This window comes from Pyrgilauda ruficollis, unplaced genomic scaffold, assembly GCF_017590135.1.
Source record: "Pyrgilauda ruficollis isolate IOZ18807 unplaced genomic scaffold, ASM1759013v1 scaffold85, whole genome shotgun sequence".
In the NCBI taxonomy this organism is placed as follows: Eukaryota; Metazoa; Chordata; class Aves; order Passeriformes; family Passeridae; genus Pyrgilauda; species Pyrgilauda ruficollis.
In genome coordinates, this window is record NW_024530488.1 from 2,274,343 (window position 1) to 2,293,603 (window position 19,261).

At 40.5% G+C, this 19,261-nt stretch overlaps 1 protein-coding gene across 4 annotated transcripts in view; it reads left to right on the top strand.

Moving 5' to 3' along the window:
• Positions 1 to 237: 237 nt before the first annotated feature.
• Positions 238 to 19,261, top strand: part of CASK (calcium/calmodulin dependent serine protein kinase) — a 188,704-nt gene continuing 169,680 nt past the window's right edge. For all 4 annotated transcript variants that reach the window (XM_041487852.1, XM_041487854.1, XM_041487853.1 and 1 more), the window contains exon 1: positions 238 to 332. In XM_041487852.1, the coding sequence (XP_041343786.1) occupies positions 274 to 332 (59 nt within the window). In that variant the 5' untranslated portion in view covers positions 238 to 273. The remainder of the gene's footprint in view (positions 333 to 19,261) is intronic.

Genomic DNA, 19,261 nt, shown 5'->3' on the forward strand with positions numbered 1-19,261 from the left:
CCTGCCGCGGGGCCGATGGGGCCGATAAAGGCGATAAGGGCGAGAGGGGCCGCGGAGCGATAACAGCGAGCGGCACCACGGCGGCGGCCGCGGCAGGAGGCGGAGGAGGAGCGGCAGGAGCGGGGAGTCCCGGCGCGGCCGCGGGAGCCCCGGGCGGGCGGGCGGCGCTGGGAGCGGCCGGGATTTACCGTGGTGGCGGTGGGCGCTGAGCGGCGGGGGAGCCGGGCGTCCCCGGGGCCGCCGCCTCTCGGGCTGAGCCCCCCCGCCCGGACCATGGCCGACGACGACGTGCTGTTCGAGGACGTGTACGAGCTCTGCGAGGTGATCGGCAAGTGAGTGCGGCGGGGAGCGGGCAGGGCAGGGCTGGGCGGGGGAGCGCTGCCCCGCGCCCCCCGCCCGCACCGGGCACGGGGATGCTCCGCCCGGGACCCACCTGAGTCGCCGCCGGCGGGTCCGTGCCGGGTCCGGGTCCCCCCCGCGGCCGGTGCCCACCGTCCTCGTCACACGGGAGGCGGAAGGGGGAGAAGTGACCCCATGTTTCCTCAGCCACCATGATTAACCACCTCGCCATCGCTCAGCCTGGCTGCAGCAAGCGGCAACCACTTCCCACCCCTTTTCTCCTCCTCCCCCCCGATATCCCATTCCTGGCACACCCATCAAGGATTGCCTCTTGGGGAAGGGAGAGGGAAGATAGCTCTCCCTAGATCCACCTATTCGCTGGGTGTCTGCATATTTGTGCGCCAGGTGTTGGGTTTTCCTCTTCTTTGCTGCATAATAACCAGCTTGGTAGTGGCGCTCTGATAGTGCTCGGTTCTCGTTCAGATCCGTCACTCCGGTTCGTGGAAATGGAGATGTACAAGGCAGGAGGAGTGCTTGGCCTTTTGAGTCTTATTATGCAACTGCTGTTAAACCGATGCTCGAGGCTTGTGTGAAACCTGGGAGTTGAGGCAGTGGCTGGCGTTCCCCAGCTGCTGTTTCGGGTTACCGCTGCTGGATGAAAACGACAATTCGAGTCACCAAGAATATGCAGAGACTCCCCCAAATCAGATGGTGATAAAGAATTAAACCTGAACTCCATTCTCCCCTGCCCCCATATTTCCGTGACTGCTCAGTTTTGAAATCCATTCTTTATTTCTTCACCGTCTTTCATGTATTTTCTGTAGTTGTGCCTGTGTTGCAAAAAGGACAGGAAAGATACAGTGATACTGAGACTGCCTAATTTTCTGTGTGCCTGATTCCAAAGCTGAGATTGCTCTGCAAGCCTTAGTAGTGACACTGTTCAGTGTGCTTGGAGTTTTTTCTTCGTGACAATGGATTTTATGAGAATAATTGACCGTGTTTTGGTTATAAACAAAGAATGTTTCCTGCATGTATTCTCTTGCCCGCTCTCCACCCTGATGCTTTTCAGTGTATATGGAGTGCTGTCTGCTTTCAAGGCCAGGGCTAAAAATATTCCAGAATTAATCTTTTCTCGGGATTATACTGAAATGCTGGTCTTGGACATAGCAGGTGGCTTTGTTGTCAGCAGAAGTTTCAGCACTCAGTTGTGTCGTTTCACAAGACACTACCACCTTGCTGCTAACACAACTTTTAAAAATACTAAGCTCCAAGGGCCTTGTTTGCCATCATAAATGGTAAATGATAGCTTTAACTTGATGCTGTTGAGGAGCTTCTGTAGGAGCAGAACTCTTGTTGTTAAAGGTGTTTTGAATACGATTTTTGGCACACTCCTTTCACAAGTGGTTTTATGCTAACCACTGCAGTTCACACTCGGATTTATGCCTGCCCGATTGCCATTAGGAGGAAGGTGCAGTGCTTATGCGTGACCGCACACCCTTTCAGAGGATGGATGATCGATTCACAGGGAGCCAGATGTTTGCACATCTCCGCTGACTTTTTGTTCTGTGGCTGGAGAATTTCGAAGGGAGAGCTCAAAACCGGTGGATTAGGTGTTAGCTGCAGAAGTTCCACACGAGATTTAGGTAGTGTAGAGAGTGTTGTGATGTAACTAGATCTAACAGATAAATATTGAATCACAGCAGCAGGATGATGCCAGGAACACTGAAGCAAAAACAGGGTGTATCACTGAAAATAGCAGCAGTGGTGGTGTGAAGGGCTGATAGCTGGTTGTGATTACTCAGGTTTTTCCACACAGGTGTCAAGTCCATCCTCTAAAAATACCCAAACATTTAAAATATAAATACACAGCTTTCATGTACAATTTATGAGTGGTGTTCCTGTTTCTTTGCAATGCTACGCAGGTAAATTCCAAGGGACCAGAGGTTCAGCATCTTTATTTAGCTTAAAGACTCTGGGTACCACCTTGCCTGTCCATAGGAAACTTCAGGAAAGCTGCTGTAAATCTGCTTTGAATTGCTACATATGCATCTGACCAAACATCTTTCAGTGAAACATACACTAAATGTCTGCATGTCCCTGGGATTTGTTATTGATTGATGCAGTGATTTAGTTCTTGCAACTAGCACATCTGGCTCTCATTTGCATTTCGGACACATGAAATACTAAAATGTGTAATTTATCTTCCTAAATAGGTAGTTACCACTGTCACTAAGTGTAGTAAAAGGTATTTTCATAAAGGGTGTGGAAAAAGGTCTTTGCCTGTAAAATGTTTTGAGTGTTTAGGCAAAGTTCTCATACAATTTACCAGAGAAAGGAGATACTTTCTTGGCTGACAGTAGACAGTCCAATTTGTTGAGGCATATTCTGATCTTTAGGATAAGCTTTAAACACTTCTAAATACAATAAACTGATAAGACTGACTTTGAGTAAATGCAGCAATAATAGCTTTTGGTGAGGAACAATTACAGGGTAATAGTATATGAATGAATTGATGGGAATGACAATGATAAACTGTTTATTGTGTGACATTTAGTGTGTTTAAGTTCTGCAAGTCTGCATTTTTCATTTTTAAGGGGTGTGGGTGGAAGGAAAGGCCAGGAGGGCTAGAGAGAAATTGTAGTTCATGTTTTCATTAGAAAAAAATGTTAGGGGAAATCTTATTTTGCATATATTTCCAGTATACCTTTCCATTGCTGAAAGCTATATGAAAATACAAATTGGAATAACAATCCAAATTTCTCATTGAACTTCTTTAAGTGGCATTTATGACACTAACATTAGTCATGTATTTTTACTTAACCAGACTTGTTATGTTTGAGGTTACAGTCTCTTCAACTTGGCTGACGTAAACATTCTTCAGAAAGAAATAAATTGAGGGTTTCTTTATTAGCCTTCAAAAATGTGTTAACACATCTCAGGATAAGCGATAGTGATGAAAAATACAAATGTGCCATTTTTTTTTCTAACTTGCTTCCAGGTGACTTTGAAGAGAATGTCCCTGTGTATTGGTTGAGAAGTACACAGTCTAAAATCTTTAAGGCTGTTCCTATGTGGATCAGACCATGTGTTTGATTGACAGCTCGCAGATAGTAGTGCTAAGTGTACTTGTTTATTTTTTATTAGAATTTTCATTCAAAATGCTTTGAGTAGTGTATAAAACATAGCAGGTGTAAAATTGAAACTTGTTGGCTACTCATCCAAGGTGCAGTCTGTTCTATCATAGGAGCTCCACATACACATAGCAGGAGTTTTCTTTATGCCAGAGAGAGAGTGCTTGTCTTCAGTAGGTGTTGAATCTAGAAGAGTGAGGCAAGGTTTTTATGATAGAGCCTTGTTCTGCAAGGACTTTATTTTAAATTACCTGGTTTTACGTTTCTGTAGCTCTTAAGATCCATATCAGTTTATGTTAGCATTAGAGGAGAACCATAAAGATCGTCTGACCTTTCTAACAGTAGGACTTACTTTAAATTTCTCCAAATGTTTAAGTTGTAAATACAATGGGATAAAGATGATAGTCACTTATTTGTGTTTAGAAGGGCTTTGGTCACAATTGAAGTCATTAATCCTGGGGTGCATTAGGAAGACCATGGCTGGCAGCTGGAAGGAGGGGATCCTGTCCCTCTGCTGAGCCCTGGTGAGGATCACCTGGAGTTCTGGGCTCCTCAGGACAGGAGAAACATGGAGCACCTGGAGCTGATCCAGGGGAGGGTGACAAAGATGATGGAGGGACTGCAGCGTCTCACTGAGGACAGGGTGAGGGAGCTGGGCCTGTCCAGCCTCGAGAAGAGAGGGCAGAGAGGGGCCCCCATCCCTGTGTGTCAGTGCCTGCAGGGAGGGGCAGGGGATGGACCCGGCTCTGCTCCATGGGCAATGGGACAGGAGACATTGATGCACAGAAGTTCCACCTGAACATGAGGAAGAATTTCTTTCCTGTGCAGTGACTGAGCACTGGATCTGATTGTCCAGAGAAGGCGTGGAGTCTCCCTCACTGGATCTATTCCAGAACCATCTGGACACAGTCCTTTGCCAGGTGCTGTGGGATGACCCTGCTTGAGCAGGGAAGTGGGACCAGATGACCCACGGTGGTCCCTTCCAGCCTGATCCATCCTATGGTATCAAAAGTCACTTAAACTGTACATTTTTGTCATTTTTTAATTCTGTTTGTGGGCTGCGTGTGCCATCACTGGGTATGTAGTAGTGCAGTTGTTGGCATTTCCAGTACCCAAGGATACCATGATGTTTGGTGCTAATGCTGTCAGAGCTTGCAGGACATTCTCTGAAATCTTGGTTAAGGCTAATCCTCTTCTGCACTGCATGTGTGAGGATTTTAGTTTGTTTTCATCCCTCTTTGCTCTGTGATGGGATGAATCTCTCTGCTTGGGCTCTTCCATCTGGTAAAGAGTAGTTAAAGGGCAAGAGCCAGCAGGCATTGCTCCCTTCTTCCTTCTCTTTCCAGACTGCCAGCACCGCTGGAACACCACAGATGTGAGCTGAGGATGCAGAGTCGTGGGACAGGGTTTATTTGTTTGGTTGGGTTTTTTTCATTAAAATTTGAAGGCTTCTAGCCCACTGAAGTCAGGGGTGGTGGTTGCAATTCCAGCCTGAGCTCTTACCTGGAGTTGGAGGTGCTTTAGATTTATGCCTCAGTCTGGGGGGTGTTCAGTAAAAGGATGACAGAGCTCGTGGATTCCTTGTCCAAGAAATACTTAAAACTTTTAATAATTGTAATTATTGTGGTAACAAAACTATTTGATGGTTTCAGTGGTATTGTTTTTCGTTATTGCCTCCATTTTCACTTAGAGGAATTAGAATGCTGTTGACTCTCAAACGTACTTTTACTCTAGTACACTGTTGAGACCTTTGCATTTCCTGTAAAACCAATGCAAACAACTGATGGGTGTACTTAGTGACAAATCAAATGGATATGTGAAACAACTGTAGTATGAACTCACTGTTTGTAAAGGGGGGAAGGGAAGGGAACTTCTTTGGGATAAGGCAACTGATTTGTCTAGTTTGGCTTTTGAGTTTTATAGTGCTGTTTGAAACTCTCTGCTAATAAAACATTCTTGGCTGTTGTCTCTGTTACAATATGTAAGAGAAACAGATTATAATAAATAATGGATTTAAGCATGAGGTCGTAATGTGCATTTCTTCAGGAAAATAGTGGTTGATTATTTTTAAGTATAATTGCTAGAGTATATACTTAGCTAAGTTATTCTGCTATGCATTTTAGCTGTAGCAGTGACCTCTTTCTGCTTAGGAGGCTCTGCCTACTTAAGAGAAGCAGCTGAACACAGAATAGAATGAACAAACCTGGTTGCAGAGTACAACATTTCAATCACTACTCTCTATTTGTACAGCTTTTTCTAATATTGATAACCAGCAGCACTCTTGTGTACCTCTCTCTGGAGGAAGAATTCCTTCATGGAAAGGGTTGCTAAGCATTGGAATGAGCTGCCCAGGGGGGTGGAGGAGTCACCATCCCTGGAGCTGTTTATGAGATGACGGGATGTGGCACTCAGTGCCATCCATGGCTGAGTTGACAGGGTGGTGATCGGTCAGAGGTTGGAGCTGATGATCTTGGGGGTGTTTTTCAAACATAAGTGATTCTGTGATTCTTGTGATGTGAACAAGAGAGCTGTAGTGATTGGGAAGTTGAGGATTGCTTAAGAGGGGAGTTTGGAGGAACTTTATGTGGGAAAATACAAGGTGAGAAAGATTGTGCAGGGGCTTTGCAAATATGTTTGTGTTTAAACACCCAAGAAAAGGAAGCCTTGAAAATGAGCAGATCTGAGCAGACTAGTCCTGTGTAATTTCAGCCTGAAAGTTTGAAGATTGTAGACCAATTCACTACTGAGATTCTGGATCAGATGTCTGTGAGAAGTTGTGGGATGAAAAAAGTGACCTTGACTTGAAGATTTGTTAAGTTAGGAGTTTGATCTTTTTATTAAAATAGTATGAAGCTTCAGAAAAATGGGGGCCAGGCTCCAGGACCCAAGTGATTCTTGATTCAATCTTCTGAATTTCAATTCAAACATAGTACTTAAGATAAAATACTCTAGGATAAAGAAGTCTTAGGGGAAGAAGAGAGACACATTTTATGTCAACAGCCACTCACCTACTTAGCCCTCTGTCTGATACACTGTGCTTTTTTACAATGTTTTATACAGATGTCACTACTATGAAAGGTAATCAAGCATTATTAACCTCAGTATGATGTTTCCAAAGATCACTTCTCAGAAACTTGTAGTCATATTAAATGTGTCATCTAAAGAATGATGACTCCAGAAATGAGTGGTTGTTATAAGTAGGTATTTCATGCCGAATTGTGGAGTTGATAAAAATAACTCTCATGAATGAAGGGAGTACTTTTTTTTTTTAATATGCAGCATGACTATCAGCATGGCCAGAACTGTCATCCCTACCTGTTAAAAATCTTCGACTTACCTCTTAAGATAGTGTTGTAATCAGCTCTTCCCACCAAAAGAACCCCAAGAAACTTTCATCGTTCTTTGCCTACATCAGATAAGTGTGTAAGAGGATACCTTGATAAGGCATCTAAAGCATGGGAAGAGAGTGCCTTGAGTTCAGCATAGCTGTAAACTGAACTGTGTTTTGTGTGTCAGATTAGTACCTTCTCTTCATAAACTTGTGCTGCATTCAGAATGGGTTCAGTGTTCCGTGGGAAATGTCTGTTGGTGCAAGGAATGCTGCCCTTGTTGGAAACAGCAGTGCACAGCAAATCTGTGGCATTTCAGTTACCTTTGTGTTACTGGATATTTAAGCTCCCTTTTACCTGTATTGACTTAGCTTTTTCAGAAGTCAGTAGTTAGAACATGTTTTCAGCACCTGAACACATTAATCGTTGATGCATAGTTCTTACAAACTCACAAAGTTCATTGTCTGTTTAAGAAATTATGAATATTTGCCTTCCACCAGGGAGTCTAAGTAGCATTTGGTTGAATAGATTTTTACTTGGCTCCTTCACCTGTTTCTTTGGCTACCCAGTGGGAGGTCACTGCTTGCAGCTACTCTGATTTCATTTTTAACTAACATCTCCATTTTCTTTTCTGGATTATGTGGACATAAGCAGTTATTCGTAGTATTTGAGTAAATTTCCTAGGATATGTGAACTAAGAAAGTTGTACAAAACTTTCCTCTGAACAATTTTTTTAGAAGTAAAAGCTGGGGTGTACAGGCATTTACAGTGGTTCAGAATGTGTTCTGTTCAGTTGTTTGGAAGCACTTTAAGGCAAGTTGCAAAACTAGTTTTATCTTATCAACGTGTCAGTTCTGCTGCAGCTGAGATTAAGAAACCCTTAGAATTTCAAAGTGTGCCTTTCCTAGGAACACGTTATTCTAGGGTAACTTGTGACTTCATATAAATTCAGTTACCAGAGTTTGGAAGGTAGTTGACTGTTGGGTATTTTTGATCCAGAGATCACTAGGAGTAAGGAAGGAAGTCTTAACTGTAGAGAGGTTGAGGCTTCTCAGGTACAGTCTTTAAGATATTCCATGAAATCTTTTTCTAGGTGTCTCGTTGTGTGGGTCTGTGAAGTAGACATAACACCACCAAAACCAAAAGGGAAAAAAAAAACCCTAAAAAAATCTAAAGAACTTCTAAAAGAAAGTTCAGCTTGTCCTGACCATGTCGGAACTTAGGCATGTTCCTCTATCTTCTTTTTTCTTCCACTTTCATTTCGGGTCTACGAGTGAAGCCTTTGGTTGTGTCCTTGATGTTCCAGCTTAGAGAAGGCAGCCGAAGGAGTGTGTTACTGCTTTACTTGCACACTGCTCCAGCGAAATGCTGATAATCCAAATGGAGTTGTCAGCTGCCCACTTTCTCCTTTTTTTTGGCTCCAGATGTTGCTTCTGATACTGAACAGAGGGGAACAGTTCTGAACTGTGGGAAAGCACTCATTTACACTCAATTAGAGGGATCAATACACCTGTAAATGGAAGGGATGGTGAAGAAGCAAGTGAGGTAATCTTATCTCCCTTCCTCAAACCACTCCTCCACCCCCCTCCTTCTGGTTAGGAGATGATAGAGGAGGTGGGAGTGAGGGTGGCCTGTGAAGATGACAAACAATTTATGGAATTATGTATTAAGTGATAGGATCTTTTCTACAAGAATAGTGATCCAAACTAGTAATTTTTCCTAGAAAAGAGCTTTGTGGAGCTCTTTATGTTTGCCAGGGTTGAACTTGAATGCAGCAGCAGCAGAGAGGTTGTGTTTGGAGGGGTTTAGAGAGGAGACCTGTCTGCTCAGCACTGGTCTGGCTGCATGCAGAGCAGGAGCCAGGGTGGGAATTGAGGTGAAATCCTGCACCTTTGTGATCCTACAGCCCCAGCAAGTATACCATAATTCGTGGAGGAGAGCTGTGACAAGTTGTAGCTGTGCTGGAGGTTGTGTAAACATGGCAGTGGTACCCTTTCTCCTCTTCGTGCCCTGTGTGAGGAGTGTGCAAGGGCATCCTGGCAGCAGGAGCTGACTTAAGTTTGCTGCTGCTGGAAGAAGGAGGCGTTGCTCTCGGAGATCTTGCTCCATTTATGTGCCCTGAGTGATGCACACTTCCCCTGTGCCAACTCCCACATTCACCTGGTCTGTGTGAGCCAGGTGCACTACAGAAATGCTCACTTGCTGGGTGGTTTTTCTGCTGTTTTCCCTGGCTTAACCAGACCTGCAGTGCAGTCAGGGCTCACTCAAGGTAGGAGACTCAGGGACGGACAGAGATAAAGGGTGCAGGTACCTCTCCCCTCTTCTCACCTTTGGCAACAGTGAATTACTATGATCATATCATAAAATGCTCTGTTAGGGTTTTTTTTTAAAGTATGTTTGGCTTTTTGTGTATAATCAGGAAGTTAGCTTCCAAACCCTTTTCTACAATAATCCAGACAATGGTAAGGAAAGGGCAAGAAAAAAGGGAAACAGATGACTTTTTTTGAGGGGAAAGGAAACGTTCCAAATTAACATGCAATTATTAACACACACACCAAAAAAAAAAAAAAAAAAAAAAGTTGTTTTTATGGTCTTAATTTGTTTTTTCCTTCTTCCTATACACATATTCCTATTCCCTGTAATTAAAACTAAGTACTAACTTTACATCAGGACCTCACTTCATTCAGGATTTTAATTGGTGACACAGCCAATTAAAATTAGGAAGGCAACTGAGTCTGGGATTTTTATTTGTTGAATATTTGAATTAATTCTTTGAAGCATATTAGCTTCTGACATGGTGATGTTCTTCAAATGTGCACGTGCCTTGTTGGGTCCTTCAGAACTTAAAATGTTCACAGTTGAGTGTGCTCTGAACAGCAGGCATGCTTTGATGTTTGGGAGTAATTCTAATCTTTATAGAAACCAAATCTGTTACTTCTGTTTCTGGTGTGATTGTGTGTAAAAGCTCTGATAGCATATTTAGGAATATTCAAGAAATTCAAAACCAAAGTTTTCCCGAGGCACCTATTTTCAGATTTTGTTTTGCTCTAAACTTAAATGTAAAATGTATTGTATTGACTTCTGCCTTTCTGTCTATTTGTTTTTTGGGGGAGTTTGTTTGTTTGGGTTTTTGTTTCAGGTCTTTTTAGGAAAAGTTCTGTGTTAGTGCATCTAGATTGAGTTTAGATTGAAAAGTACCAACTTCCATTTACAGAAAACTGTTTACCTTTCTACAACCCCCAAACTAGAAGTAACCTCTTTCTTAGTGTGTTACTGCAAATATCTTCATTTCAGACCTTCAGCACTACAGACATGATGGGAACAAAAGGTGCTTTCAGAACTGAAGGTCAGACAGAACTGTTTTGCTCAGTTAGAGCTATTAGATCAAGATTATTTTCCTTACTTTTTCCTTTCTGGAAAAAGCAGTTATCTGTTGGCCGAGTTTCTCGGATGTTCAGCCCTTAAGGTTCAATTATCTTTAAAAGCATAAAGTAAACAGGGTGCTTAAAATATCAGAAGTTCTTTCCCTAATCTTAGATCTCAAGTGTGTCAATTTTTTTATCAGCTGCAGGCACTTGTAATTGTAAAGTATTCAAAACTTCATAGCTGCCATTGAGATACACTTTGAGGATACTTCCTCAGCTCTTGCAGATGAATCTTCTTACTTGAATTCTTGGTTTGAAGTTTTCAAAAGTTGAAGTTGTCTGTTTTTCGTGTTGATAAGAGGTATTTTCAAATAGATTGCTGACTGTAGAGTTGTTTTGTGTTGTGTGTTTGAAATACTTAAAATTTGCTCAGAACAGGGGCTGGGAATCAGATTTTTGCTTTGTGAAAATGATCATCATGGATGCTTCATTTCCCTTCTTAGTGGATCTGGTCATTTTTAAATGGTTCCAATAAAACATCAGCTGGGATTGTTAAGAATACCTTTGATTCTTTTATCTTCTAGCCTGGTGAGTGCTTTCACAGGCAGTGTGTGCTAGGGAAGGATTTTAATTGGAGTGTCCTGATTTCGGGAGGATTGCTCCAAGCACTGATGATGCAGTGGCATGGACTGACAAGTTCTGAGAACGTGTCCCAGGTCGTAGCGAGGCAAAATCCACGGCACAACTGTTGATTTGGGTATTTTCCATGCTGGTGAGCTACAATGTCTCTTGAGATGGTGCTTTTCGATATCCAGGATACTTTAGGTGTTGTGTTAAACAGCAAAGTCAGAAGTATGATCTGAAATTATTCTCAGGGATGCAGTTAAGCGGAAGGGTGGGGTCACTCTGTGAGAGTTCTGTGATTCTTTCCCTGAATGTTCATTATATTTCACAATGGGACTTAGTTCTTCATATTGCTAATGTATGTTTTAAAAATTTAAAGTGTTCCAGGAAACTGATTTGGGCAATTCTTTTCTCAAAACCCAGGCTATATCCAGCTTCTCAGTATTTGTTAAAGTTGCAAAGACAAGGAAGAGTGTAAGAATAATACCTTCCTGAAATGTGGTTTCAGATGTATGGCTGGAACATTCAGAAATCAGCGGTGACTTGTGAGAATATTGATGCATGTTAGAATTTAAACGTGTATTTTGCTGAAAGCTGCTTTAAAATTCTTTTTCTCAGATGTGCTAAAAATTGATCTGTGAAGTTTTTGCATTTAAAAATAGAGCCTTGCAGTGATTTGTAGCTGTTCTTACTGATAGGTTTCATTTTTTTGGTCACTGTTTGAAAAAAGAAAAAAAAAAAACAACTTGTAATGTTTACCGTTTGGACAAAGCTGTAAGAATTACTCAGAACTTTCCTTTTCATTTAACTTTTCCTCTTACACTCAGATGCTAGCTTGAGACTTTGCTGCCATCTCTAGTTTCTGGATGAAATTTATCTTGAGCTGCTATTTGTCCTGCATTTTCATCTGTATTCTTAAAAAAGACAAATTTTGGCTGGATTTCATGACTGCTGTTAGAAGAATTTGTTTTGTAAAGCTTGTATCAGTCAGGAAAATAGCTGTCGCCTGTGGTTTTTTCCCCTGGGAATACATTAGGGAGGTTTTCTAAGGAGAAATATCTTGTATTCCTAATATCTTGTATTCTTCTTTGTTTCACCTTCAGATACAGCTTTAGTTAATAAGCAAACTTCCTGCATTTTTTGCTCTCATTTTGGCTGTTAAAATTTGTAAGTCAAGCTCCTGTTACTGTATTTACTATGATAAAGACAGTATATTCTGTTCGTTGGTTATTGAATATAGAATATTGAATATAGTTTTGGGTTTTGCTGGTCTCTTCAGTACCAGCATTTTACTTCCAGTTTGAGTGTCAATACACCTGAATGGTTTTTAAATGTTTCTTTGCCAGTTTTCATTCTTTTAGCATTTTTTTTGTAACGTGACACTCCTCGGTATCTCTGCCAAAGCTTCATTCTGGATTTTTTTTTCCCTGCTTTACCTCATACTTCTTTTCCTATCAATGACACCTTTTCCTGACAACTTGTATATGGAGTTTCACATGGTGTATTCTGTCTTAGACTGAGCTCTCCTTCAGTTTTCTTCAGACTCACTGGGCTCCCAGCAAAGACTGTAGGCTTGCTGTCAGTCAGAATTCTGCTCCCATGGAAACTGGCTTGCTGCAAAATCAAACTGCAGTTTCAGTGTCTGAAACCTGAGGTAACAAAAGGTTTCTCAGAGTTACGAGAACCTTTGAAAAAGTGTCATCATTTTACAGTTTTATCTTTGAATCTGCAGCCAACTGTGACTGTAGTGTTGGGACCTGTTTTGTTTTCTGTAGAGGGAGTGGTACAGGGTAACCTGTTCTGTTACTGTCTCAAAGTCCTGATGACAGTTCAGGTATTTAATGTGATTTTTTTTTATTTTATTGTGTTGGGTTTTTTCCCCTTGTAATAGCTGTCAAAGCTGTAGAGGAAAGTGCTTTTCTTTTCACAGGTTGACTTTGCCTCTGCAGCATGGTAAAAGTGAAGTTGTGTAGCTTCTCTGCTTCTGCCTAGAATTCAAGGAAGAGAGGTGGTTCTCTGCAGTGGAATTGTGTTCCTGTGAGCATGTGTGGAAGAAGGAAGTTTATCTGATCTCTTCTCACCAGGGGGAAATAAGATCTAGGCCTACTTGTCTTAGCAACCTTCTTTTCTACCCCTCAGTTTCTGGGAAAATAAGGGTTTTTCAGCAAACAACATTTTGAGTGTCAATACACCTGAATGGTTTTTAAATGTTTCTTTGCCAGTTTTCATTCTTTTAGCATTTTTTTTGTAACGTGACACTCCTCGGTATCTCTGCCAAAGCTTCATTCTGGATTTTTTTTTCCCTGCTTTACCTCATACTTCTTTTCCTATCAATGACACCTTTTCCTGACAACTTGTATATGGAGTTTCACATGGTGTATTCTGTCTTAGACTGAGCTCTCCTTCAGTTTTCTTCAGACTCACTGGGCTCCCAGCAAAGACTGTAGGCTTGCTGTCAGTCAGAATTGTGCTCCCATGGAAACTGGCTTGCTGCAAAATCAAACTGCAGTTTCAGTGTCTGAAACCTGAGGTAACAAAAGGTTTCTCAGAGTTACGAGAACCTTTGAAAAAGTGTCATCATTTTACAGTTTTATCTTTGAATCTGCAGCCAACTGTGACTGTAGTGTTGGGACCTGTTTTGTTTTCTGTTAGAGAGAGTGGTACAGGGTGTTCTGTTACTGTCTCAAAGTCCTGATGACAGTTCAGGTATTTAATGTGTTTTTTTTTTATTTTATTGTGTTGGGTTTTTTCCCCTTGTAATAGCTGTCAAAGCTGTAGAGGAAAGTGCTTTTCTTTTCACAGGTTGACTTTGCCTCTGCAGCATGGTAAAAGTGAAGTTGTGTAGCTTCTCTGCTTCTGCCTAGAATTCAAGGAAGAGAGGTGGTTCTCTGCAGTGGAATTGTGTTCCTGTGAGCATGTGTGGAAGAAGGAAGTTTATCTGATCTCTTCTCACCAGGGGGAAATAAGATCTAGGCCTACTTGTCTTAGCAACCTTCTTTTCTACCCCTCAGTTTCTGGGAAAATAAGGGTTTTTCAGCAAACAACATTTATAAAACAAATGTTTTATACCCAATAAGTACAAGCCTGCTCCACTCTTTCATGTATACTCTAACTAGCAGAAAGTGCATTTTGTATTTTTCACATTTTCTGATTTATCTAATCTCTGTGGTTTTGCAGGGAATAGGGGATGGTTCTCAAAAATCATTAAAAAATGCTGCCTTTTTTTTTTTTTTTTTTTTTTTCCCCCTTGCTGCTTTCTTTAGGCTGGTGCTGTCTTACAGGATAACTCCTAGAATCTCAGGAAAACTTATGTACCTACTGCTCAAGTTAAACGACTTCCAGAAATACAGATCTCCAAGAGAAAGGAGAAAGTTGTATCTCCAAAGTCTGAAGCATGTCTTGTGCAGGAATTCATGTTTTGTGGAAAATATTACACCAATAAACTCATTTGAAGGGGGTGTATGATCCTGCCCTGTTAGTATGTCAGAGCTGATACCAACACTGTATGTTGGGTTGGGTTTTTTTTTTTAATTTATCCACATGTAAATGGGCTGGTAAAATGCTTCATTTTTTTGCCCATTCTCCTTCACTTCTAGCAAACATTAATATTACGTTCTGTCCTATCAGCTTAAATGCTTTTTGGAAATGTGTTATTTATAAAGCTACAGAAAACATGCTGTTCTTTAATGATGTGCGAAAACCTTTAATCAGCATTCCTTCAAGCAGCTCAAATGCACAGAGGTGTGCTAAGTCCAAAATCACATTTGACTGAGTGCTAGTTAAATATTTCACTTGTTTCCAGTTAAGACCCTGCAAAATGTGCAAAATCCCTATTTTTTTGTCTGCTTTAATGGCAGCTGAGTTGTTATAGGCAGAATCAGGAGCACATTGTTGATCCTGGCATACTTACTGCATGCAGTAGGAGTGAAGAGAAAGAAGACAGTGTGGATCTCATGTGAAAGTGTCCTCTATTTATGTGGTTGTTGTTTTGTTCCCCAAGTAGTTCCAGATGTTTTCACAGTCCTCCCTAGTCCTGCATCTCAGTAGAGCATATTTTATGTTACTCCTCCTTTTTAACAGGTAGGTTGTTCAGTGTTAGTGAGCTAGTAATCAACAAGGTAAAAATGATAGTATGGTTTGGAATGATCCAGTGTCCAAAATTCTCAGTGTGTTTATGACTGTTTGGTGCTATTCAGAGTGGACTGAAAAAAGGGTTGTGTTCAGCTTCTCAGTATTATGTTGAAGGTGAGTTGCTAATTAAAATTTATTAGCATATGCTCTTTTACCAGTTAAAACAATTTCTTGATTTAAGTTGAGAAAATATGTCTAGTAGTAGAGATTCTACCTATAGTCAGATACTTCTCATAAAACCAGTTTATTTAAATTATAGTTTATGTAAACAGTTGGTAACGTTTATGCAGTGTATGAAAATCCTACAGCTTTCTATAGGCAATTCTGTAAAATGGGAATTATCTCCTTGTGAGGAAGTTGACAGCAAGTAGTAGAAAATAGTCACAATATTAATATCAGGTTTATCTTTGTCTTGTCCAGAAAGGAGTTTCTGTGCAAGTGTTCATTTTCAAAGCTTTTTATGTAGTAAAATGTATATAATGAAGTTCTTAAAAATACCCTGAAAAATCTTATCAAGCAGTGTTCCTTGAGATGTGTCTCTCCCCCTTTTTGTCATTTTTGTTCATGTTGTTGCTCTTTTGGGTGGCTGAACTAGACTGATGAAAAAAATCAGGATTAAAAAGTGTCTTTCTCCCCTCACCCCTTTCATAAGTTTCCCACTCAATCAGTCTCTTCAGGAACTTTGGCCAGTTTTCCAACTACAGTGCAATTACTCTTAAAACTTTAATCTTCACCTGGATAGGAACTGGGGAGCAATGGAAGCCATGAAAACAGTTAAACCAGGAAACCAGTTTATCAGAAAGAAGATTACATGTCTGTGTCTTTGGAAGGAAAGCACAGATTATACTTTCTTTCTTTTAAATCTCCCAGACAAATGTTTTTTGCTTCTCAGTGAATTGATTACATGTGGTTGTCATGTGCTGGAAAACATTAGTAGGAGTAGGGACCTTTCAGTGATGTTGCCTTAGTGGTACTTGGAATCTAGTTTGTCACAGAGGAGTATCACATAGATAACACAATTATGAGTGTCCTTGGGTGTCACATGTAGAAATTCATTTGTTGAGAACCAGACCAGCACCTTTCTTGAATGATCCAAAGGAAAAAAAAAAAAAAAGAAGTGGAGGGGGAGCAGGATGTCATTAGAAGTTTTGAATATACATATTTTTTATTAAGGGCTTTTAGTTTGGCACAGTATTCCTCCGGCTTGTATTTGAAGTCACATTTGGACTAAACCCTTGACAATAAAGGAGTTGTTTTAAAGCTTTGTTTAGGCAGATGCCTGCAGAAAGGACAAGACTGTAAAGATGGAATTTTCTAGCCATGTGAAGGGAGTCCTTTCTCCTTAAGAGATGAAATGAGCAAGCACTTGGAAATAATCAGTTTTGTAAGTAAGGCTCAACTCAAGTGCTGCTGCCCTGGACATACAATTGAACTGGGACATCTGTGAACTATCTAAAATTATTTCTAGACACCTTATATAGCACTCTTTCATAGATTGTTTTCATTCTGGTTTTGGCCATATTATCTGGTTTTGGCTATAGAATTTGGTGTTGAGTAAGATTTCCATGATGAAATGGGGGGTGGGAATCACCCTCTTGGTATTTGGAAAGAACAGATCCAGTGTATACAGGAGATTGTATTTATTTTGCATTGCAAGTCTGCATCCAGAGGGGAGGGAAGAAGCAAGATCTGAATCTCAAGAGTATTGCTTTAGACTTTCCAGTTGAACTTTAACCTAAAAATGGGGAAGAGGGCTTTGATTATTCAGTCTGTAGTATGTGTTTGCATTGAGCATCAGGAATGGGATCTCCATTAGGAGGGGTAGTTGAGGTGGCAGCTCTTGACGCACTCAGCTGCTTCTCACTTGAATGTGGAGAGAAAAAGCAGATAATTGTGACCATCATTCTTCTTGGTTCCTTCTAGCATGTCACTGGGTCTTCAGGCAGGAGTAAATCAGACTTGGTTTTTTGCAAGGTAGGCTAGAATTGAAATGAATACTTGAACAAACTGATGAAAGAAAACCTTGCTAAGCTGCTTCAAGTCCTTATTTTAATTAGTACATTCAATTCTGAAATACGGCCTAAGCTTACCCAAGAGAGTTTTATAATAAGCTGATAAGTGTCTGTGGGGGCAAAATTGGGTTTGTTCATTTGCTTGTTTTTAAAGTACACGTGTAGCATAATTTTCAGTATATTGGGGTAAAAAAACTGAGTTTTATGCAAACTGCTTGGCTGTAAATCCTTCCTTTCAGCATTCAGCCTTACTCCAGCTGGGAAGGTTCATGTGAAACAGCCTTGAAACTTTTTTCTGCTTGTTGTACTGAAGGCTGTGGCAGATTTATCATCTCCTGCCATGTCTACAGAAGTCTTTTAACACGAGTCACAGTGTGTATTTCAGTTGTCTTTTGCCAGTTTCTCATTGCCAAGACTGAGCCTTGCCTGCACCCAAATTTAAGGCAGGTAGATAAATTTACTGTAGCATCTTCAAGCCTCTTTTCTTTTGCCTTCTAATGTTGTTGTTATTACTGTTATTGTTATAGAGATAGCTGGATGTTACATTTTGTGAGCGTTTGTTTTAATTCCATTTCTGGGACTTTCCCCCCTTGACTTATCTTCAGGTCTCAACAATGACTGAAACTGTCAGATACATTAGATCAGAAAAAGTAATATAAACTACTTGCTGAAATATTTTCATGCTGCTCTGTCCAGGCTAAAGATGTCATTTTTTGTTTTTTTTGGCCCTAACTCATACTGAGCTGCCAAGTTTTATCTTAATTAGTATTTTGCTATTGCTGCTTTAAGATGAATAAAACAATTATGTTTTTCCAGATATCCCCAGTGCAGATGTTTTTGGAACATCTCTTATGGGTTATTACACATAAAAGCAAATTAAAAGTTTGAGCTCTTATATTGTGACAAGCTGAAGGGATACTTACCTGTGGTTTAATGGCGTTGAGTTAGTCATTGGGCTTTTTGTCCCGGTAGCAGTAAATAGGCAGGGATGAAGTTCTGCATTTAAAAAAACCAGCTTTATATGTCTAAAAAGTGATTTCATTCTTTTCCCCCTGCAGAATTAGCTTTTGTCATATAATATGCCTGCTAAAGTCACTGGTGAGTTCCAGCAACTGCTTTTGTCAAAGAATCTACATCTGTGTATTAAATGGAATTGATTCAGGGCTGTGTTTAGACCAAAGGTTTTGCCTAAATTCTACTTGGAGAAGCCTGGCAGAGCCTTGGCTGTAGGCTGTGGTTCACTTTGTAAGCGTTCTGGTGTCTTCATGTACTCATTTAAAGCTTCCTGTGTACCTTAATTTCACATTGTGTTGAAAAGAGTTGATAGTTACATTCTGGAGCAGTCAGTCAGATGTGGAGCTCTGCGATGCTGCTGTTCGTGCTGGGTGATTCTGTACCCAAAAATACACAATTCAGCAGGTAGTGGGGAATTTAGGTTGTATTCTTGCCTGTGAAGGAAACTGCAGTACAGGTTGGAGCTTCTAATTCTGTTTATTCCTCTTGTTCCATGCTGCTCTAAGGAAGAGCACTTCAAAGTGTGATGTGCTCTTTCTGGCTGTTTGTGTACAGTTCCTCTCATGAATGCTGGGTTTTGGTTTGGTTTTTTGTGGTTTGGGATTTTTTTTGCTTTGAAGAGTCAGATTGGTTTATTAATTTTTCCAGGTGAACTGTCTTTTGTGCAATAATAACTGTTTTAGCTTGTATAAAAAGATAAAAGTTGTATCATAACAAAAGTAGTAGAGGTAAAAATTGAAGAATGTCACTGAGGGTCATAAAGAGAGCTTTAACAAATCCAGAAAAAGTGGTAGGAAAAGGAAGAAGAGAATAGATTCCAATATTTAAAGAAAACTGACCTAGAATTCTGTGAAATTGATTATAGTTGCATTTTAGATCCAACATATGAAACTTCTGTAAGGAGGATAAATACAAAGAAATGAAGACTGTAGAAAAGCAGAAACAACAGTGTTTTAGGGCATACAAGTGTAAAAACCCCTTTGTTTTCTCACTAAGAATTACTGTATTAAAATGTTTTATGGGAAAGGTATGAAAAAGCAGTCATTGGTACAGACAATACATTGGAAAAATAATTCTAAAAATTCCTACAGCAACTTTTAAATATGTGACTGATTCATTGTTTATGTGTCTTTGGTAAGTGAAAGACTTCAAGGTTTAGGGCTTCTGTAACAATCTGTGAAAAATCTACATATTTTGTTTAAAAACTAAAGCCTAATTTAAAAAAATTTATAACTTCTCAGTGCTTTGCCTTTCTCTTTTTTTTCTGTTATTCCTGAAGAGGGGGAGCAGGAATCATTGAAATCCTGGCCAAGTGG